Source organism: Microplitis mediator, chromosome 1 (assembly GCF_029852145.1).
Source record: "Microplitis mediator isolate UGA2020A chromosome 1, iyMicMedi2.1, whole genome shotgun sequence".
Classification (NCBI taxonomy): Eukaryota; Metazoa; Arthropoda; class Insecta; order Hymenoptera; family Braconidae; genus Microplitis; species Microplitis mediator.
Genome location: NC_079969.1, coordinates 27,077,001 through 27,101,874, shown reverse-complemented (window position 1 = coordinate 27,101,874; position 24,874 = coordinate 27,077,001). Strand labels below are relative to the sequence as shown.

The 24,874-nt window shown below is 27.9% G+C and overlaps 1 protein-coding gene across 5 annotated transcripts in view; it reads right to left on the bottom strand.

Moving 5' to 3' along the window:
- Window positions 1-2,768: 2,768 nt before the first annotated feature.
- LOC130670782 (pikachurin) overlaps window positions 2,769-24,874 on the bottom strand; it is a 78,435-nt gene continuing 56,329 nt past the window's right edge. For all 5 annotated transcript variants that reach the window (XM_057474320.1, XM_057474312.1, XM_057474339.1 and 2 more), the window contains exons 8-15: window positions 24,520-24,706; window positions 22,050-22,189; window positions 17,128-17,351; window positions 14,990-15,239; window positions 13,840-14,144; window positions 12,194-12,439; window positions 10,137-10,240; window positions 2,769-7,644 (exon numbers count right to left, since the gene is read on the bottom strand). In XM_057474320.1, coding sequence (XP_057330303.1) covers window positions 7,496-7,644; window positions 10,137-10,240; window positions 12,194-12,439; window positions 13,840-14,144; window positions 14,990-15,239; window positions 17,128-17,351; window positions 22,050-22,189; window positions 24,520-24,706 — 1,605 coding nt within the window. In that variant the 3' untranslated portion in view covers window positions 2,769-7,495. The remainder of the gene's footprint in view (window positions 7,645-10,136; window positions 10,241-12,193; window positions 12,440-13,839; window positions 14,145-14,989; window positions 15,240-17,127; window positions 17,352-22,049; window positions 22,190-24,519; window positions 24,707-24,874) is intronic.

Here is a 24,874-nt window from a genome sequence, read left to right as displayed (position 1 = left end):
CAGAATTTCTATCACCCATAAATTCTATAACCCAGAAATCTGTTAACACAGATTCTTTTTACCCAGATTTCAAATTTTTTAATTGATAGTTCGACAAAAATTCACTACATGGCAAATAAATAACTATTTTTGAATAATTAAAAAAACCAATTAGCTATTTTTTAAGGGGTAACGGTAACCGATTTTCGATTCAATTTAATTCACGAACAAACTCTAGAAACCTAAAATAGAGAATCTTTAGCGTTTTTTAAAACCTTTACAGAGGGCTAGAAATTTCGTATTTTCAAAAATTCTAATTCGTCTCGGAGAAAAATTTTTTTAAAAGTCTCATTTACTCTACGAGTGCAACAAAGATGGTCCCGTTTATTTTTCAGAGTGTGAGAAAAAGGTCCGGTAGCGTATCCCCTTAAGGGAAAAAAATTATTTAAAAAATAATGAGAATAATATTAATAATAATAAAAGGACACATATAAAATAAAAATTATTCAAAAGAAAAACAATCATGTTAATTTATAAAATCTTGTCTTTATTGATGCATTTTGACAACATAGGCAGAAACACACACCCCCATATGTTTACATACGAGACATTATTATTATTATCATTATTATTAATATTAATATTATTATTATTATTATTATTATTATTTTATTTTGTTAATTGCGTACATAAATACGCCCATATCTTATAATAATATATATTTACTCAGTTATTTTTTGATGGATAATGAAACATGTGTGTGTTCGATGGCTTAAATCCACGCATGTATAAATAATATGTAGAACCAGGTTCCGGTGGTCGTGCATACAATAAGTGTGCAGTTTAAAACCAACTACCCTCGATACAAAAAACAAATCTTATCAATAATAACATAGATGCAAAAAATTACTAAAAAATTTGATATGCACATGAACTAGTGAGTCATGAAAACGGCAACTTGTTGCCTTTATTATTTTAATTTTTTTTTTTTGTTCCATAAATTTATTTTTGTTTATCAATTAATATTATTATTAATATGCACACGCATTTCATAATCATTAGTCATACCCACACATTAAAACATAAATATATATACATATTTATATAGGGGAATGTTTTTTAGGACGGGTGATTAGTTATATAGACAGGATAGACTCTTTCTAATAGACTTTGCAGACGGACATAATAGAAATAGTTTGTTTATTATATTTATATTCATATATTTATAGCATTATGTTCAATATAATATATAATTTATATATATATATATATTTTTCTATCATGTTTCAATTTTTTTATATATTCAATTTATTTATTTATATATTTATATATTTATTTATATCTCATTTATTTATATATCAATATACTATTTTTTTATTTCGGGTAAATTATAATTAGCTATAGATTTTATTATCAAATTATGATCAATTATCATTTTCCATTCAGCCTTTAGTAGACGCAGCTCTTTGAAAATTAATATTTATTTATTTATTAATTAAATATATGACAGAAAAATTTCGAGTAAAGCGTCGAGTCCGCAGACGGTAAAAGAAAATGTATCTGAAGATCGAAACTTTTTTCGCGGGAGAAAAGTGAAATACTAAATGAAAAGTATAGAAAACCCTGATTAAATAACTGAATTCGACCGAATTAAAAATTTTAATTCTGTTATATTCTGTCGAATTCTGCAAAACAAAATTCAACTGAATTGAAAATTTGAATTTGAATTAAACAGAAGAAAACCGATTTAAAAATTTCAAATTCGTTTTAATTCAGTTTAATTCGGATTCAAAACCAGAAATTGGAGAATTATTTTCGAATTAATGAGAATTAAACCGAATAAAATTATTTAAATTCGTTTTAATTTGGACAAATTCTGGTTTTCCTGCCGAATTAGACAGAATTCATTTTTAAGTTAGGTACCGAATTAACAGAATTTATCTGAATTAAATATAATTAAAAATTTTAATTCTATTATATTCTTTCGAATTCTGCAAAACAGAATTCAACTGAATTGAAAATTTGAATTTGAATTGAACAGAATAAAACTGATTTAAAAATTTCAAATTCATTTTTATTCAGTTTAATTCGGATTCAAAACCAGAAATTGGAGAATTATTTTGAATTAATCAGAATTAAACCGAATAGAATTATTTAAATTCGTTTTAATTTTGACAAATTCTGGTTTTCCTGCCGAATTAGACAGAATTCATTTTTAAGTTAGGTACCGAATTAACAGAATTTATCGGAATTAAATAGAATTTAAAATTTTAATTCTGTTATATTCTGTCGAATTTTTCTGAACAGAATTCAACTGGATTGAAAATTTGAATTTGAATTAAATAGAATCGAACCGATTTAAAAATTTCAAATTCGTTTCAATTCAGTTTAATTCGGAATTAGAACCAGAAATTGGAGAATTATTTTCGAATTAATCAGAATTAAACCGAATAGAATTATTTAAATTCGTTTTTATTTGGACAAATTCTGGTTTTCCTGCCGAATGAGACAAGATTCATTTTTAAGTTAGGTACCGAATTAACAGAATTTATCTGAATTAAATAGAATTAAAAATTTAATTCTGTTTAATTCAATCGAATTCAGTTGTTTCATCAGGGAATCTACTGGATCTAGATTTTGCGGGCTCACCCTTAAGCAGTCAAATTACATAAATTTTTTTTGGCTCCTCATTTTATCTCAGAAATGACGTTTTGAAAAAAAAAGCAAAAACATTCCATGTACTGAAAGAAATATTTATTTGAACCAAAGATATCGTATATTTATATGGCCAAATATATATTTAATTGTGAGAAAGATATAATTTATTGCATGAAATAAGTGATTTATTTGAAGTAAAGAAATATCCAGTTGCTGCAAATAAGTTTTAGTTGAGCCATGTCACAAATTTAGTATTTTTACTAGAAATATATAATTTACTTGCCACAAGTAAATGATATATTTCATTTAAATTATTAAATTATTTGAATCAACTATCATATTTAGTTGTACCAAATATTTATTTTTATCAGTGTGCCAACAACTCAGTCGAAAATATCTCAGTCAAAATATATATTTTTGGTGACACGTTTAGATATCCGTGGAAAAAATATCCGCAAAAAAATATCCATTGACAAAATATCCGTGCAACAAAATACACGCGGACAAAAAATCTGTAGACAAAATATCCGTAGTTATTTTACTACACACACAAAAAATTCCTGAAAAAAAGGCGCTATCTTTCACACCATTTAATGTGTGGGTACATTTTCGTAATTGCAAACACATAAAATTTTAACTATGAAAATTTTGATCTGATGAATTCATATCTTTGGTATGTTTATTTTCAGGATATTCTGTCCATAGATATTTTATTCATCAGATATTTTTTCCGCGGATATTTTGTCGCAGATATTTTGTCCGCGGATGTGTTGTTACGTAACTATATTTTTACATTGAGATATTAGTGACTGAGATATTTCGCTTGATATATTTTTGACTGAGATGTAAAGAGGGGTCACTTATTTTAAAATAATTTTTGTTGCGAAAAATATTCCGATCTTTAGATACATAAAAGAAATAGAGCAATCACTAATAACTAATTATCAATAAATAATAAATAATTCAAAGAGCGCGTGATTATTAATTAGACATCTGCCAATTGTTATAGTAAGTGCAAAAACATGTTTCTCTACTAATTATTATACAACAATTAGAGTTAATCACGCAAGCTCATTAAATAGCAAGTCTTCCTCAATTACCTAATCCCTTTTTTTTTTTTTTAAATTCTTAGTGCGAAAAATGTATGGGAAATTTATCTAGGGATAATTTACAGAGGATTTTTTTTTTTAAATTTATAAGCGACATTTTTGCTCATATATCACACGATATATATATGAACTCTTTAACTAACGCATTTATTCTGTTTATAATTATTTAGATTAATTTACGCTTTCTTTACTTTTATCATTCATATTCTTAATAATAAAAATAAAACTCCATATCAATTAAAAGTGATTAATATAAATAATTATTGCTTCTGTTCAAATTAATTCCATAGTCGGTCTCTAGCCCGAAGACAATAAAAAAAATTGAAAGTAATGAATATTTTGAGTTTTATAAATTGAATGAAATTCTAGTCAGTAGTCAAAATTATTCTAAGTAATTTTTCTAATATAATTTATTTTCATATATATATTTTATATTTATAATTATATAGTTTCAAGAAAAATAACAGCTTGTACAAAATTGACTATAGCCGATTGCTTCTACGTTGACGAAATGTGTAAGTGTATTTGTGTATTGGTGTTAATATATATATATATATATATATATTTATATATATAATTAAAGCATGTAAAATAACATTTGTCGCCTCAGTAAATAGAGAATTTCATCTACTTATTATTATATATATTTAATATCCCTCGAATTTTTGTCTTGAGTCTCTCATTTTTTTCTAGATATGACGTGATTGGTTTTAAACCTTTGATATACCCAATTATTTATTATTGCAAAATTATTACTACTATAATAATAATTATTATTATAATTATCATTAACTCATTTATTTAAATTAACAGTAAATTATTCGCCAGCCTCCCGGAATTTTCGTAAAACGAAATCCTGGTATTTTTAATGAATTTTTTGGACTTCCCATTTGTTGAAAAAAAAAAAAAAAAAAAAAAAAATTGCGTAAAGTAAAGTGTAGATTTTTACCCCCTCCGTAAATATAAAAAAGTCTAAGAAACTGAAGCCTGGATGATTAATAATTTTTTAAAATTGAAAGAAAATGTCAAATTTGTCTAATAAACAATTTTAATTTATTTTAATGCAATGAGTAGTCGCATTTAATTAAAACGTATACTACGTCAGTAGATTTGGATTGTGAAAAATTTGTAGAGTGAATGCGGATCAAATCCGGAGTGAATGCGGAGCGGATGATTTTTTATTTTTTTCCTCCGGAGTGAAATTGACTTAACCCTTCGTCCGTCGCGCTATGAGCGCAGCGCCGCGATTTTTATTAGAAGATTATTTAAGAAGATAAAAAAATTTCCTAGTCTTTTGAAATTTTACGAGTTCTTCTACTGTACTTAAAATATTTAAAAAATTATTTTTTTTGTTAGAAAACCTGAGAAACGCGGTGATGTGCCGCTGACGCGAGTAAACTCGGGAGTTGAATTTTTTCGAATTTTCTGCGCAGTGTTGCCAGTTACCACCGACGACTCATTTCCAGTTCATTTAATTCATCTCTTTCTTCAATATTTTTATTTAATACAAAATTTTTATTTTGTTAAAAAATTAAAAAAAAATTTAGTCGTATAAGCTTGTGTGGTTTTAATTTTTCAAAATCATAGTTATCATACTTGGCAACACCGTAATATTAAATACATGGTGGCGGACGGAGGGTTAAAAGAGGAGTTAATTTCAATATTAAAATTCCAGATCGGAGTAGATGCGGATTAAAATTAAATCCACATCACCCCGAAATCACTCAATTTAAAAAAAATTTCTTTTCACTCCATATGCGAAGTAAGGTGGGTTGAAAAAAAACTTTTTTTTTGTTTTTCTTAGCATGGGGTAGAATTTGTACCTTATAAAAAAAAAAATTTTCAAGAAAAATAAAATTTTTTTACTCAACATTTTGAGGTGGCCCACTCGTTTTTAAAATAAATAATTGATTAAACGGGGTAGTTCCAACGAAAAAAATTTTTTTTTGTCTAAAATCGTGGAAAACATTTAATAATTGTCGAATGTGATTTTTTTTTACTTCACTTTCATTTTAATTCGAAAGAAAATGCTTTTCATTTTTGAATTTTTTACTTAAATTACAAAAATAATAGAAAAAAAATTTTTTCAACTCCTGAATTTCAATTAGCTTTCAAGGGGACACCCTACAGATTCTAGAACACCATGTAATTTTTTTCGTTGGGAATACCCCGTTTGATCAATTATTTATTTTAAAAACGATTGGGCCACCTCAAAATGTTGAGTAAAAAAATTTTTTTTTTCTTAAAAATTTTTTTTTTTATAAGGTACAAATTCTACCCCCATGCTAAGAAAAACAAAAAAAAAAGTTTTTTTTTCAACCCACCCTAATGCGAAGTGATTTTTTCTAAAACTCCGAAACTCCGATCGAATTCGGATTAAAATAAAATCCGTAATCACTCCGAATTCACTCCCGATTTTTTACCTGTATTTATTACGATTCAAATGTAATAAGTATATAAGATATATATATTTTAAATAACCATATCACCCTGTAGTTACGACCACTTAACGATCTTGAAAGTTCTAGAAAGAGGTCACCTGGTAAATTTTTTATCAAGCTGAAATATATGATATACATCTAGAAATGTATATACATACACATATATGTAGTTACGTTACTGTTAATGTATATGGACGTATACACTGTGCATTTCACATCTAAGCTCACTACGAGCCGTTTTAAAAAATGTGAAAAAGTTATATACGTTTTACTCATTCATTTATTTTAAATATTTAATATTTACTATAAATTTTTTTTTTTATAAAAGTAAATTACGAGCGCTCTGTCTCGTATAAAAATTACCGGCTTGAATTATTTTTTTAAATTTCATTTCATATTTTTTTTTTTTCTAGTATTATTATTATTATTTTTAATTAATCACTCGTGAAATTTAAGTAAAGCACGTGCACAATTTTTGTTGTTACTATTATTCACAATAGTTAAGTGCTGTCGTGCATAAGTATACGTTTATTTAAAATGGATTTTAAATTTATTTCCAGAATTTTAATTTAAAAATTGACACAAAGGGGTTTTATTTTATTTTATTTTTTTTTTTCATTTTATCCTCTTTCATTTAGGCCCAATTAGCCGCACTAATTATTTATATATCTATACTATACTATTCAATATTATTAGACTCGCTTTATATTTAATGGTAGTCGAGGTATAGTTTAATTAGTCAATCAATCAATTAGTTTATTAATTAATTTATAAATTAATAATTTTAAAAAAAATGATTCTCTATTTGAAATAATAAATCTATCACAGTAATTACGACGAATGTGTTTTATACATTTGATAAAAAATGAGTAAATAAAAATTTCCCGGTACATTTACTTCAGTTAATTAAATAAAAATGACCTAGATTTTAATCCTGGACCACCAATGACTGTCTTTACACCGTAGTAATTAATTATTAAATAAATTTGGTGCTTAAAAAGCTTTACATTTATATTTACATATTTGTCGCCTTAATTAATTTACTGATATACATTTTTTTTTATATTAAAAAATAAAAAATAAATAAAGTACATGAGTTTACCATTAGGTGGTGAGGTAAAGTTGTGATAAAATAAAAATAAAAATAAAAATAAGGGATAGATAAATCGGTGGACGAGAGCAAGTCTTGACGGTGTATGGATTGGCCTAAGGGACTTGTACACTATCAACTCCAAGTCCATGAATTTTCCTGTCGCGGTTTCACGCTCCGTGCTTACGAACTTGGACATCCGTGGTCCTGCGGTAGGCTCAGGGGATGCACGAGTGCGTGTTGGTTGCCTGCTCAGGCGATGAGAGAACCACCGAGAAATCCGAATCCAGCACTAGATCACTGATACACCCAACGATTCCTCTAGTATATCGGCCGTCGGTTGTTCTCACTACGTCTGGCGCTCCTCCTTTAATTAAAAGAAAATCATCATATTATTATACATGAATTAAAATTTTTTCATAATTTGCCTCTCTAACGGGAAGTAAATTTTGATATTAAAACTACGGTTCGGAGCGAATGCGAATTTAAATAAAATCCAGTTCACTCCAAAGTCTCTCCCCTGAAGCAAACTCCCCATTTACTCCGTATACAGAATTTTTTTTTTTTAAACTCCGGAACTCCGAGTGATGGAGTGAATTCGGATTTGAATAAAATCCGGAAAATCTCCGAGTTCACTCCCTAATTTTTACAGCCTGACTATTGAAAGCTCAGGAAATATTAAATTAATTTATGAAGATATTCTCCAATAATAGATTTAAGTGACGATTCCGTTTTACTGAGTCATGAAAATTTGAACCAGTAATTTTTATCTTAATATATAACTCATTTAATAAAAGAAATGATCTTTTATATTTTTTATCGAGACATTAATTACCAGGTAAGAACTATGCCAATACTTCCATTTATATAAAGATACTAGTGAAACACCATCTTCATAGGAAATCAATATTCACGGGGTTTATATTTGAACTAACGAAAATCTCGTGTACTTAATTGTTTTACTGTCAAGTTTGCTAATGGCAATATAATATTTATTTGTCAACGAACAACAAAGACCATCTGTGGTAAATATTAATATATAAGTTGGTATTATCTGGGTTGACAAGACACAAAAATACAGCAATATTGAAAATGCCAAGATCACAAATATTGCTGATCATAAGAAAAAATGTCAGGGAATCATTATACGACTGCCCCGATTGCAACTTCAAAATTTTAGTAACATAAAATCGGCTTACAATCATTGTAAGATATGTAACGCCGGAAAATGTATTGAATTATTTGTTTCATAATAGAAAAAGAATATGAATATAATCGTTGTAATGAAAAATACAGTACTGTTGACATTGTCGAGTTAGATTAGTTATGGGTAACCCATAAATAAATGCTTCAAATTGGAAATATAATACCTCTAAAATAAGTGTCTTACCAGGAACACAACAAATTGTGGGCGCGATCTAGTGGCGAGCACCGAACTACTCCCGCTGCTGCAGCCTATCACCATAATTTCCTTCTCCATATTGCACGACTCGTGCTTTACGATCGAAAAATTTTTTTCACCTCACTTCGGCGACTATTTCAGTTATTATACCCTTGTTAGTTCACGGAATTAAGATATTTTGCATATTACTCTAAAGATAATTTAATGGAGATTAGTTCCATACTTTTCAAAAATTTATTTAGTTCAATAAAAACGGAAAAAAACATCAAAATAGTTTCCAAAAATTTCCTGTCCGTCAAGTACGGATCCCGTATATATGATTACTTGCGAAAAAATCCAGTAATTGAATCAAATTTTTTTTTTTTTAAATTCTTTGAACGATTTGTAGGTCCCCTATTGCGATTGACTAGGTAACTCAGTGTCGTTTAATTACAATTAATAAAAGAACAAAAAAGGCTGTATAACTATATCTATATACATCTATGTAAAATTAACATGGATGGTGATATATCTATACATTATACCTACATTTATTTCACCAGGGGCGCTTGCGCATTACCGTCCTAAAACAGCTGTTTTTTTTGCTAATTGGTAGGCCTGAATTATTTCAATTCAATTTTTTTTTATTTTTATTTTTATTTACATATATTTTTTTTTGTTATTAATCGAGATATTTTGAATAAGTTCTTTTATAATTATAAAAAAATACTAATATAATGAAAAAAAAAAAAAATATAACAAGTTTTAATGATAGAGAATTGTATATATTTTAAATTTATTTGCACTTCCCGCCATTTTTTTATTGTTATTTATTATTTCATAATAAATGAGCATTACGAGTCGTGCACTTTTGGATTTGCCAAATTTTTATCTTTCCTCCCAAATAATTTTTCTCTTAGTTTAAGTTTTGATGCGAACAACAGCAGCGGGAGTAGTTCGATTTTTAATTTTAATCCATTATCTTAATATATAAACCATTTAATAAAAGAAATGATCTTTTATATTTTTTATCGAGACATTAATTACCAGGTAAAAACTAGTGTGACTAGTTTTTTTGATAGCGAATCGGGCAAGTAGCCAAGGAAAAAAAATTTATGAACGAGTGTGCGTCATATGTATATATCTATATATATATTCAACCCGTAAATTTATCGGAAGTGCTTGAAAATGTCGTCCGAGTATCTCTGATTTACAGCTTGCTATGACATTCGATTAGTTACAACTTCACTGACTGCATTTAAAACGGATGTTATACAAAAAATTTAGCTAAATTTTTTTTTTAAAAATTGATAGTCTACTTTTTTGTTTCATTTCCGTAACTGCTTTTAATCGAAGGCTTTTAAAATATAGATAAAAAAATACAGATGAGATAAAAAAATAAACAAGTTTATTGCTGAGTAAAATTTGTCGGGAGAATAAATATTAATTATTCAAGGTAATTTAAATATTTTAATTACCTATGTAGAGACCAGTATCGGTATTTAATTCCCTCAATTGTCCTGGTGATGAGGCTGATACACCTGTTCCACTATCCACGACTAATGACGCCCATTGTTCATTTCTAAAAAATTATCAATCATTTATTTATTTATAAAAAAAAAAAAAAAAAATATACAAATAAAATTGAACCGGAAATGTGGTCAAGTAATTGGGAAAAATAAAAACATTTTAATTTGAATTTAAATCTGGTTGATTGAAAAATAAATTCAATATCAATAAAACAAAATATTTTGTTACAATTTAATAACAAAATTCTTTTTTTTTAAAATGTATTTTTGTTTTCCAATCGCTTTTAATCTCGTAAACGAGAACAAGGTAAATATTATTTTTTCAGTGTATTTATCGCGAAAAAAGCGGATGTAAATGCACAGAAAAAAAAAGTTATAAAATATTTACGTTCAGACGATCGATGTTGTGTTTTCGAAGTGAAGAGATTTTTATAACATAAGTAAATTTTTAATGCCGCGAATCCGAATTATTTTATAAATATATAAACTCTATCGAAATATAATAAATATATGAATTATTTAATTTTATGCATCAATTGGTTAAAATAATCGTGACATATTTTATCTGTTCTATTGATGGGGTGAAAATAATAATTCTAGATTCTGGTGTGAAGTGATAGATAAGTATTTATGGACATATATTTGTATATTTAATTATATGGGTGTAATATAGTTTCGAATTGATGCAGTTAGCGACTGAAGCTCGGAAAAATTGATTTAAATTTTTCGAAGCGTAATCAAGTTCATTAAAATTATAAGCAATTATACGGTATCGAGCCAGAAAACCGAGTAATTAGTAATAAACGCCGTTTGTTCTTTAAATAAAAATGAGCTCGATACTCTGCTGTAATTACATTTAATAATTTAAAGATCACCGCCTTTTTTTTATTGATTATTCCTTTATAAACTGGGGCAAGATTTAATATAAATTCTTAAGAAAAATTTATAAAATTCAATAGAAATACTGCCGATGGAAATAGATTTCTCAAGTTGGACTGAATTTTCTTTTTGGTATTCAAGCAGGGACTTTTTTTTTATTCAATTTTTTATTTTTCGAAAGATGGAAATTTTTTTTTTAATATTTCGGGCATTTTTATAATTTTCTGAATTATATCAGACAGTTTCAGATTTTTTTTCGAATTTTTCAGAGACAAAATTGCAGAATTTTCGAGATTTCCCTAAGAGATTTTTCTGAAAAACTGAAAAAGTCTTTAGAACTTTAGATCTGAGTTTTTCAGAGAAAATTCCGAAAAATTTCCACCAGGATTCAGAAAATTGTTTTTATTTTTTGAAATTTTAGAAATTCCATAATTTTTTGAACGAAAAAGTTGAAATGTTTCGAAAAATTATGAAATATCACAGACAGTTTTTGAATTTTTCCGAGTGTTAAAAATAATTCTTGAATTTTTTGATATTTTATTGGATTTCAAAATTTTCTAAAACTGAGATAGTAAAGAAATTTTCGGGTTCGTAACTCACTTTGTCCGCAGTAAAATAATTAATAGTTTAATAGAATTACTTATTGTCTTTTGGTATGAAATTAAAAATTTTCAAACTTTCGAAACTTTAAATTTATCTATTTATTCTATAAGACTTTTTTGTGACGCATGTAATCTTTTACAAAATTGTTATTTAAGGATTTATTTAATGTGAAAACTTTGGCAAGTGAGTGATTTTATTGGATTTAAATAAAAAAAAGTATTATAAACTTCTTTACCAAACAAAATATATTTACTTACTGTAGTTTTTTTTTTATAATTTCAAGTTTTTTAAAGCTGAATTTTTTGTTGAAATAAAAAAGCTACTTTTTAAAACTCAAATCGAGTAACTTCGTATTATTGACTATAAGTCTGTGCAAAAAAATAATTCAAGTTCACTGGGATTATTTCTGATCTTAATAAAATTGAAAGGACAATGTCGTGTCTTAAAATGAAAAGGTAGTTTTTGTAAAGCTTGTAAGCTCGAGACCGAGATCTCGATACTTGTAGTTCAGTTAAAGTATTTACCTTACGGCTCTAATGCGGTGCCACAGATCGTCATCCAATCTAGTAAGATTGTATCTCAGTACAGCCTCCCCCGAGCCAAGATTATAGGCCAGGGTAAGATAACCCTGATTCAAACCAAGCGCAAGAAAGTCCTCGTTTTCGTCACGCTGTTCTTGAGGATCTGATTGCCTTCCACTCCACAGTAACAACCCATTACTGCTACTTGTTCTAAATCTCATGTTTATGTCTACTCGATAACTTATTATCCTGTTAACATTTTTATTTATTAGTTTGTGTCAATACTTTACACTGTGAAAAATTTTAGAGTAAACGCCTATTCAATTCGGAGTGACTTCAAAGTGAATGATTTTTTTTAACCCCGGGAGAGAAATTCACTTCAAAAGGGGGAGGGGTATTTTGATATTCAAATTTTGCATCGGAGTAGATGCGAATTGAGATAAAATTCACGTCACTCCAAAATCATTCCGTAGAAAAAAATTCCGTATGCGGAGAATTTTTTTTGAAACTTCAGAATTTCGAGTCGGAGTGAATTCGGGTTCAAAAAAATTCGTATTTACTCCGAATTTTTTTTTGTTAAAAAAATTCACATAAAATCAATTAAAAATTTTTAATTATTTATTAAAAAAAAAAATGAATTTTGTTTATGGGTAATTTGATACTGGGGGGTATTTTAATATTCAAATTTTGCATCAGAGTAAATGCGAATTGAGATAAAATTCACGTCACTCCAAAATCACTCCGCAGGAAAAAAAATTCCGTATGCGGAGAATTTTTTTGAAACTTCAGAATTTCGAGTCGGAGTGAATTCGGGTTTAAAAAAATTCGTATTTACTCTAAATTTTTATTTTGTTAAAGAAATTCACATAAAATCAGTTAAAAATTTTTAATTATTTATTAAAAAAAAAAATTGAATTTTGTTCATGGGTAATTTGATACTGGGGGGTATTTTAATATTCAAATTTTGCATCAGAGTAGATTCGAATTGAGATAAAATCCACGTCACTCCAAAATCACTCCGTAGTAAAAAAATTCCGTATGCGGATAATTTTTTTTAAAACTTCGGAATTTCGAGTCAGAGTGAACTTGACCTTGGTGGAAATTTTTGGGAATTTTCTCTGAAAAACTCAGTTCCAAAGTTCTGAAGACTTTTTCAGAGAAAATTCCCAAAAATTTCCACCAGGGGGGTTTAAAAACAATCCGTATTTACTCCAAATTTTTAAGTTTGTTAAAGTAATTGACATAAAATCAATTAAAAATTTTTAATTATTTATTAAAAAAAAATAAATTTTGTTCATGGGTAATTTGATATTTGATAAATAAATTAACCACAAAGTAGATAAAATTAATAAAAATTAAACGCTTAAAACTTTGTACTTAAAAGTAAAACCGTGAGGTGAAATTGATTTATTATTAAACGGTTAGCGAGTTTGAAATAATTATGAAAAGAATTTAAAATTCAGCGGGTAGGTTTTCAGAAGCGGTCGTGGTGTTGTATTTAATAAGTAACTAATTAATCCCACAATTTGTAAATAAATTTAAAACTTTTTTCAACAATAACTCGGGAAAAAATGAAACAATTATTTGTAGGGAAGAAATATACTGGGTACGATAATTAACAGGACATCTAATAGCTGGTGATTAATTACCTCTTCATGGTATCAGCATCACTGTAATGAAGATAGCTGTCTGTTCCAGTGAAGCTGGGGACACTTCTTTCGAATTTACTGAGTAGCATCAGAGAAGCGCTGGTACTTGCGGGCAGGGAGGGCTCAGGGGGTGATGATATAAATTCTTCTGGAGCTGGGCATGGATGTGGCGTACCTGGGTGACATCTGCACGTGAATCTCTCTCTCAAAGGTCGGCACTCAGCATCGCCGCATGGACGGGCTTCACATGCATGACCGCAATTACCCACGTTCACTCCACCAAGTGCTTCGGCGAGGATACCGACCTTTATAAAATCAAATTTCGTTTTTAAAATTGTTTATTATTTTATTAATAACAACAATTAATAGAATACAAATATTTGTGGCTGCTCTACAAAGAAAAATAGGAATTTTGGCGCAATTAATTTTTTTGCGCGCCAAAAAAATTTTTTTTTTTCAATTCGCAATCCAAAAAATTTCTTGGGGAGAGAAAAAATTTTTTGCACCAAGAAATCCTTTTTTTTTTGTGTATAAAATTTAGTAACTCATTTTTTAAAAATAAATTAGCATTTGATCTACTGATTGATTTTATGAGTGAAAATATAGCAGACCTACGACAATTTTTTAATTACATATAAAAAAATTAAATAATTAGAATAATAAAATTTAAAAAAATGCATGTACTGAATTTTGAATTGTCTAGACATGCATTTTTTTATTTTTATTTTATAAATATTTTAATTTATTATTTAAAAAGTTTTTTTAATTTTCAGATGTTCGCTAACTTTACTGTCATATTTATTTTGTGAATATAATTAATTAAAATAATTTTTAAAAATGTAATTCAGTTTAATTATAATTTTTTTTTTAATCAAAATAACTAGAATTTTTATGTCTCTTATTAATGACGTGAGTTTGTAAAAAATTTTTGGCAATAGAAATATTAAAAATACTTTGAATTGGAGATTTGACCCTTCAATTTTTTTTAATGTCGGCATAAAAAGGTGATAAAAATAATTTAAAGAAATTGTATGAACAATAATATGATTTTTATTGGGAAATACCCTAGAGTCTAAGCGATTTTTGTCTCCAATTTGAAGCTGAGTAGTTAGCGGTTGTTTGAAGATTTATATTAAATCAAAATAAATACCTCGCGATGATTAAGAACAACAGTTTGAATACATCCAACGAAGCTGGCTGCCGTTTTCATTTTAGGTGTGAACATTTCAGGAGACGGTGCTCCTCCCAGGTAGAGATTTAATGGGAGCGAGAGCTGAGTGAAAGCCCCAGGGGCCAAGATCTCTTGCGCTGGTTCATTCTCAACCTCTAGAGAAGCCAGTCTTCCTGTTCTTGAGACACGAATCTCAAGCCACTCACCGAGTTGTACCGGTGATTCACTTCTGCAAATGCCAATTGTTTTTTATTTTTTTTTCTACCCTTTTTATATTTTGTTTTACAAACAAAACCGTCCACTGTACTCTTGCCATTTTGTTTTATGTCTCTCACTTTTTTATTATAATTTTACTGGGATTATACGAGTTGGGACAAATGGATATCAAGTGGACGAATTGGCACCTCGCCATGGAATTTAATGCGCGATTCCAATCTCGTCTATACAAATGACGGATACAACTGTATTGATTTTAAATTGATCATCATATGTGTAATTGCACTTTGTCCGCTCGATCAGATTCAATGAAATTATTCCCGGCCATCCGAACGCGCGTATTGATTTATTTTATCACCGAATTTCTTTTCCCATCATTCCAAAATTTATTGTTTTTTCAAATATCATAAATTATCTCAAAATCCTGCACAAAATTTCTTACAAAATGAGGGAATCGCGGTACCACGGAACGCCATTTTAAGATAAAAAATTTATTCCAAAAAAAGTATCAGTCCGGCAATGCGGCAAATTTTTCGTTTCTCGTCTTTACCCGTATGAAAATAACATATTGGTCAAAATATATGATAAATATCAGAAAATATATGTGGCCAATTTAACTATAATAATAATTTTCTGATATATTTTTTTTTATATTAAAAAATATAACATTGATCATATACGAGTCCGTATATGTTTAGCATATATAAAATATATATGTCAATCATATACAAAAAATATATTTTTATCATATATGAAAATATATATTTCTATCATATACGAAATATACCCATATACATATACATACACCGAATAAAATATATGCTTAAATATAACAAAGAAAACATATGGTGCCATATATAATATAAATTCTATCCTACCATATATTTCATTTCATCTAAAAATTTTATATTTTTTGAATATGAAAGGAAATATATCAATACAATATATTATAAGGTAAATGTAAATGTATACATAGCTTAATATAAAAAACATATAAGTTACATATATGGAATACATATATTTACTACTGTATATAATTTTAATCGGCCAAAATCTCTGTATGATTTTTATAATATATCATATATTTTTTTGTTGCAAACATATATGATTTTATATATTTTAACCATATATTGTTTTTTCATAGACCGGCTCCAGACTGATCAACTTACCCCATTTTTTTTACAAACCGTAACTCCGCAATTTTAACCAAATTTTTTTTTGTCTCTTAAATGACGTCTTATTTTTCCCGGTTCCCTTGTGTACATATAAATATATATAAATATGTAAAATATTTAAAAAAAGCATCAAAGAATGTAAATAATGGCTATCGGAATATCTTACGTGTGACTAAATCCCGAATGAATTGAACCGGAATATATATGCTACAGAGTACAGAGACATTTCTCGTATTGCCGAGCATATATAACATATACAAATGCAATTGATATATATGCCAATGCAGGTTTAGGGTAAACCAGATGTGGTATTTCCAATAGTACGAGTTTCCTATCCCGAGTATCAATTATTATGCTCAATATACCAGTAGATTATATTTGATTGGACGCCTAGACGTTGCTGGTACTGCCAGTGGCTGGTTATTCTGTAGAACCGACTTCGCAGCCGACTATAAACTCAAGACTTACGAGATTACCATCGATTGGCTCTGCCAATTGTCCGCTTTGTTATCAATTCATTTTTAACTTTAAACATGAATTATTCACGGTTCATTTGATCGATTGAACGAATCCTATCGCCAATAGACTACTCCGTTCGAAGACTAACGACTACTACGGAACAACGGAACTGGAGAGAACACGGGATCGTAATAAAAAAGTACTGATGAGTGTTTGCTCTGGTGAGTTTTGTTTTTAGTATTTTATTTTAGCTGTCTCGTTGAGTACCTCAGCGTTGCTGGACCAGTTCCCAAGTCAAAAGTGAATTCCACGTGACCAGATGAAAGGTAGAGAGCGATGAAATCCCCCGTGGCATCGCTGTGGTGTCCATTGTAAAGGATTACACCGTCCTGCGTCATGGGCTTTAGTATTATTGACAACTCGAGCCATGACAGGGAACTATCTCCCAGCCCTGGATACCGTAAATATGATGACCCATTGAATGATGGTACCTGTTAATAATGTTTTACTACTAATTTAGTAGCTATTAATATTTTCAAACGAAATTATTTGTAATTTATGCTTCCAAAGGGAATTAATTTATGATACTGTGAAACGAGCAGTAAAATAGATCCCGGGCAAATGGGGATTTGGAAGTATCAAAATTATTACTAGGGTAAATGTGGGTATTACTGCGGTTGTGGGTAATACTGCGGATATTTTTAATTTGATAATAAATAAATGATATATTAGTTCTTGAAGCTTAAATAAATTATTACTAATAACTTATACCTTTAAAGATAAGATGGATCAATTGTTTTATAAATAAAATTGTTAATTCAATTTATTTTTAACTAATTAAAATTGACACGTGGTAAAGATATGAATTTATGCCTACTTTGTGAGTTTCTGTGGCAAAAGCAGTGACACGAATAGGCCTTTTATTATAAATATATAATTTTATTGTGCTTATTTATTTTATGTAGGAGTAAGATAATACTTATTTAATATCAAAAATTCAATAAAACATGATTTTTATTAATAATTTTTTTTTTAATTACTGCCGCAGTAATTAGTACTTAAAAATCGATAGTGTATGTATTACTGCGGTTTTTTAAAAAATTCCGCAGTAATTGAAGCGCCTCTAGTTGTACAGGTTTGTCCCTATTACTGCGACTGAAAATATTTACATCCTAACCTACAAAAATATAACGTGTGTTAAAGTGTGATCAAGTGGTAGATGAAAAAATGGGTAAAATTAATAATAAAACGAATGTTAGTAAGAAAAAAAAACATAAAATCGAAAGGAATGAAAAATGCGAGGAAAAATTTGAAAAACAGCAACAAAAAATTAAAGAAGCGGAGGAGAAACAAAAGTTAAAAGAAGAAGGGTTGCTGAAAAAATTAAAAGCTGCGGAAATAAAGAAGAAAATTGCTGAGCTTGAAGCTGCAGAACTTGAATTACAAAAACAAATTAATAATAATTAGTATAATAGACAAATGATTTTATCGTAGCTATAAAACTATGCTGGTCAATTTTAGTAGTGTAATTTAAAAGTGCTGTGTTTAGTTGTAATATTTATTTTTTGAAATAAAGATAGTTTTTACTTATTTTAATACACTTATAATTGTTTCTCTAATGTTTTTCTTCCAAATTTTTAACAAATTCTCAACTCTTGACCATCTTGAGCTATCCGCAGTAATAGACACGCAGTAATTGGGTCGTTCGCAGTAATTGGCACGCAGTAATAGGGGTACGCTGTTTTCAGACCCGCAGTAATACATGCTACTGAACTTTTTTTTAAATCACTGATTATTTAAATAAACAATTGATTTATTGCATAATTTGATGTTTTTTATGTTCAAAATTAGTTAAATTTCAGTATAAAAAAAAAATATCACTGATTTCGTGCAATGATTACCATAAAACCCTTTTTAAAGTTAGACCTATCTAAAAAACCGCAGTAATACCCACATTTACCCTAGTTTAATTTCAATGGGACTTAACAAATTTACAGAAGAATTTCAAGATATTATTGACTGAAGCCCGAAAATTTCTAGAGCTCGGTTTAACACTGGAATTGTTCTCGTTTGAGTAGAAATTTTTGTAATTTTTTTACTGGACAATTAATTATGTTGTTGTTTCTGTATGACTTGCACTCAGAAAATTAAATAATAGAAACTATTATCTAGTTATGGTAAAATTTCTACCATCAATCCGATAGTAGTGAATATTATATAGATGATTGTATAAATCATCTAGATTGTAATATTCACCATATTTATAATGGTATCAGACGTTTTGAGCACCTGACAAAATATCCCCGACAAAATATCTCTGGACAAAATATCCCCATGAAAAGAAAGCAAAAATAGTGAAAGTGGCAACTATTACATAATAATATTATGGGGGATATTTTGTCCCCATAAATATCCCTATGAAAAGAAAGCAAAAATAGTAAAAAAAGCCAAAAAAACTGAAACAAAACTGGGGATATTTTGTCCAGAGATATTTTGTCGGGGATATTTTGTCAGGTGCTCAAAACGCATGGAACCATTTATAATAATTGTTACAATCCTATATGTTAACTAGAGTTAATTATTATTATTATTCTAAATAGTTATATTTATAATCCAGATGGTAACAGTTCCCGAGTCGAAATATTAGACGTGAATTGAACGTTCTTAACGTTTTGAACGTAAATTGAACGTTTTGGACATTAAAAACTCAATTTGACAACTTTCAACTTATTCAAAACGTAGATTGGAGTATCATAAATCGAAAACGTAACTAAAACCTATTTAGACTTACAATAAGAAAACATAAGTATACCGAAAAATTTTTTTCATCGATTTTGCACTCCTGGATTATAATCACGTCAATTCCGTAAAATTTTGTCGTCCGCCTTTCTGGCTCTTAAATAAAAAATTCGTATTTTGAAAAAAAATTTTTTTCAGTTTCATACTTCTATCTTTAACATTATATATTTATACCTGTTCATATATTATGATATCAAGGTTATGAAAATTTTGATTACAAATATTGAAATAAATTAATTAATTTTATCATTAAACTACAGTCATAACTCATGAAATTACCAATTTTTTATGAACCAAAATACAAAACAATCGTTCAATTTACTTTCAAAACGTTCACTTTACGTTTAAAACGTTAAGATCTTTCAATTTACATTTGAAACGTTAAGAACGTTCAACTTACGTCTAATATTTCGACTCGGGTTACCATCAGAAATTATAATTGTTACCATCCTGATCGTAACTGTTACGAAATTTAATGCAGATGTTATCGTCCAATAATTATTAATTCTATTTAAAAAAATTATAACACTAACTCTTTTTGGATTGAAAAACATTTCAATTATTCGAGATGATTGGAATTTAAAATTTAGCATAATAAACACAATTACTTAATTTTCTGAGTGTAGTTCAATTTCAATGGGACTTTACAAATTTACAGAAGAATTTCAAGATATTATTGACTGAAGCCCGAAAATTTCAAGCGCTCGGTTTAACACTGGAAAAGTATTCTCGTTTGAGTAGAGATTTTTAGAATTTTTTTACTGGACAGTTAATTATCTTGTTGTTTTTGTATGGTTTGTATTTTGTTTAGAGGACATTCGGAAAATATCGAGTGCAATCGGAAATACGACTGCCATTGATCTGGGAAAAATTATAGGTCTTTTGTATGTTTTTGTGTCAATATATATTTGTAATTATCAAAGAAAAAAATTGAATTTTTACAGTCAGGCTGTCAAAAAAAGTGTTGCTTTTATGAATTATTTTTTTGCTTTGCTCAAAAAATTCAAATCGGTAAATATGAATATTCGTATTCATTTGACAAAGGGTTTGAATCTGAAAAAAAACTGAGCTCTCGGATATTTAATTTGGTCCGTTAGTTCCTCACTGAGCGTGTGTCCCAGTTTTAAAACCACAGATTTTAGAAAATTGTGATAAAAGTTATATCCAGACACTAAACTTCCGGTTTCAAATATATATGATTCAAAAACGAAACTTTTGTCTGGAAATAAATATCCGCTCTTACAGTAACATAAATTTATAATAATAAAATCAATAAAAGCTTCTTATTAATATATAAATAACTGATATCAATATTTAATGTACTTGAATTAATATAAATCTATAATTTATCGTTATAGTTTTGGGATAATTTAACAAAGTACAAATTTAGTTCACTGGATTATTACTAATGAGTGTTTCCCAACTGTATGAAACTGCTCATGACCTTCCGAAACTTCATGACCTTTTTAAACCCTCATTATAATTTTTTTATAATTATTCAACAAATTTCTTCTTTCTCAGTTTTACCTTCAGAAATTTAAATTCTGTAGCACGGAATTTAATTTCAATTATTTTACGTAAAACAATTGTAGAAAAAAAAAAAATAATGTCGCAGTTCACTCAAGATTTTCATATTTTAATCCGCTTATATTTTTAAATTCTTAAAATTCACAGAATAATAATAATTATTATTTGTATCAAAAATAAGTCACAGAAAAAAAAATTTTTATAACGGGAAAAAATTTTTTATTTCAAGAAAATTTTTTATTTTCATTTCAAATGAAAAATTTTCTTAGGAAGAGTAAAATTTTTTTTGTCCCAATCGATCTTTTTTTCTATAACTAAAAAACTATATATATACGTATATATATATATAAATTAAGATAATTAAATAATTAAAAAATTTTAATTAGCGGCAATAAAATAAACTAGAGTTTTAAATATTTTAATTAACTTGCTACGAAATTTAAAATTAAATAAAATAATTTATTTATACGACACGCTGATATACTGTTGAAACTTTACGACAGCTTCATATATATTTCATATTAAATATATAAAGTCAAGTAAGTACATAGTTTTGTATATATTATAAAAGCAAATATTTGACTCTATAACATAAACGCACGTAATGCTCTAATTATTAATTAATAATATTAATGTTTGTATATTTTTTTTACACAGGACAGCGAATATTTTCTTAAACCATAGGAAATAATTAAATCCCGATTGGTTTTGAATATTAGATTGTCTGTAGTCTAGACGTTTTAAGATTGCTTGCGACTAAAATTACTTTATATTGATTGTAAGTGATTGTATATAGTAAATATTAATTATTGAAAGTGAATTTAGTTATATATATATATTAATAGTCTGTGGGCTATAATTACCTGTAAATCGACACGGGTTTCACAGAGATCGCCGGTGTAACCAAGAGGACAGAGACAAACTGCCGTGTCTCCACCAGTGGTGAGACATTTACCCCCGTGGGAACATGGGACCTTACTGCATCTGTCAGCTGTGCATTCCTCTATAACAATGACAAATCACGTATGCATACCTCCGTATTGACAATGATAATTATTATTACTATTATAGTATATCACTGTCATCTATCGAGCATCAGATTCACATAAATAACGCACTGTAAAAAATTTGGGGAGTGAACGCGGATTAAATCCCGAGCGGATGACTGTTTATTTGTTCAACTCTTCGGAGTGAAATTAACTACGAATTGGAGTGAATGCGGATTTAAATGAAATCCAAATACCTCCGAAATTACTCCGATGAAAACCCTAATTTAAAACTCCGATTGAAACCAATGGATTCTGATCGAAAGTCTATCGAATTTCAATCGGAATCAATTGGAATTCTTTGGTTTCAATTGGAGTTTTTAATCAGGGAAGACAAGTTCCCTATTTACTCCGTATGGGGAGTGCTTTTTTGTAAGAACTCTGAAACTCTGAGCTATGGAGTGAATTTGGATTTAAATAAAATTCGTAATCGGTCCGAATTAACTCCAAATTTTTTGCAGTCCATTATCACGCATACTGTGAAAAATAAAAAATTTGTCTTTTATATGACTCGGAGTTTAAAAAAAAATTTTACCCCGCGAAATAAAACACTTATGAGTAAATTTAATTCCGCGTTTACTAAAAAAATTGATTATGTTTTGATGATACTAATAAAAATATTTTGAGCTATAGGTAAAATATGATTTCATTTTTTTCGCTTGATTGATTTTTATTTAGAGTTCAATTTTAATATTATATATTATTAGTATTATTATTATTATTATTATTATTATTATTATTATTATTATTATTGATCTGCAGCAGAGGGTAGATCAAAGAAAAAAAAATATTAATCGAGTGTTCGCAGCTACGGAAACTTAAAACCGTGCTTTGGTGGAGCTTTCGTTGGATCGATATGAACTCAGCTCTATGACCTCGGTATGGTGGTTGGCTCCTGCCCTCCAACTTTCTTTTCCTGATATTACGTTATTATTGTTGTTATTTTACTGTATATACCAAATCAATGGGCTTTTCAGAGGATAATGTACTTATTTTTTATTTGTTCTTTTGAATTTAGCCGCGTAAATAAATAAATACAAAATAATAATAATAATAATCGGCTCTGTGTAAATCAAGGTGTCAAAAAACACCTGACACTTTTAAAACACACATGCAAAAATAATAATAATATATAATGACTAGGCACGAGATTTTTGCCTTATTTTTGAAATGAATAGTTCAAATTTTTGATATTACGGGAAAAATATCGGTCTTATTAAAAAAATTTTCGAACAAAAGTTGTAGGAAATTTAATTTTATTAAAAAAATGTCTCTTATGATTTTCTTTTACGATCAATATTTTTACCGTAATTTAAAAATTAAGATTCATAATGAATGATTCAAAATTTGGTTAATCATAAAAATCTTAATTATGAAATTACGGCTTTCTTATTAGCCCTAAGAAAAAATTATAAGAGACATTTTTTTTAGAAAATTAAATTTCCTACAACTTTTGTTCAAAAACTTTATTCATAAGACCAATATTTTTACCGTAATTTCAAAATTAAGATTCATAATGAATGATTCAAAATTTGATTAATTATGAAAATCTTAATTATGAAATTACGGCTTTCTTATTAGTCCTAAGAAAAAATTATAAGAGACATTTTTTTTTAGAAAATTAAATTTCCTACAACTTTTGTTTAAAAACTTTTTTCATAAGACCAATATTTTCCCCGTAATATAAAAAATTTCCCACCACTAATTATTAATTATTTTTAAATTAACGCAAAAATGGCCCTAATAATGACGTTTAAAATTAAATAAAATTTTGAACTTTTTGAAAATTCAAAAGTTTAAAAAATAATTCGAATATTCACAATAATTTTCCCAATAAAAAAAAAAACTGGGTTAAGATTTATCTTTTATTTTTAGTTTAAATTAAATCGAGTGTTCAAATTAATAATATCGATTAAATGTCAATTCAAATTAGATAAAATAACTGGCGCAGAGCTTAAAAATAAAAGAATTATATTCTAAAAATATGTCACCTACTGCGGAGTTCAAATATTTAAACTCGCGTTGTCGACATTATATCGATATTCAAAAAAATTTTCTTTATGCTACTCAAATACTTATACAAATTTAATAGTGATAAGTGATAAGTTTTTTACAAGGCGCGAATTGATTCACGATTTAAATATTCACTAATATTTTATTTAATTAATCTTCATATTTATCACTATAACTATACATAACTCTGGTTTGAGAAAATCAAATTTAAAATGCAGTCTTTGTATACAAGCTTTGTAAATATATATGTTTATATATATATATGTATACAAACCAACGTCAAAGCCATTAGCAGCATCTCCCTGAGGCGCAAGAGGAAAACGATAACGGTGTTCATTGGCCTCTAGATGCCTTATGCATCCTTTGAATCCCGTCCTGACCGGAAGTCGATCCAGACCGGTTGTGTTACCAGGGCCACCGACAAACAGCGGCTCTTGGAATGTTATTCTGGAGAATAAACCCTGAAAAAGGATTCAAAAGATAATTTTTAAAGCTGCAGCGATTGAGAAAAACAAAATCCTACGAAGGATTCAGAGAATTTCAGTTGGAAAATAAATGAAATATTTAATTAAAGACAAAATATACAGTACACATAAATATGTATTTATACATTTATATATTTATAAGAA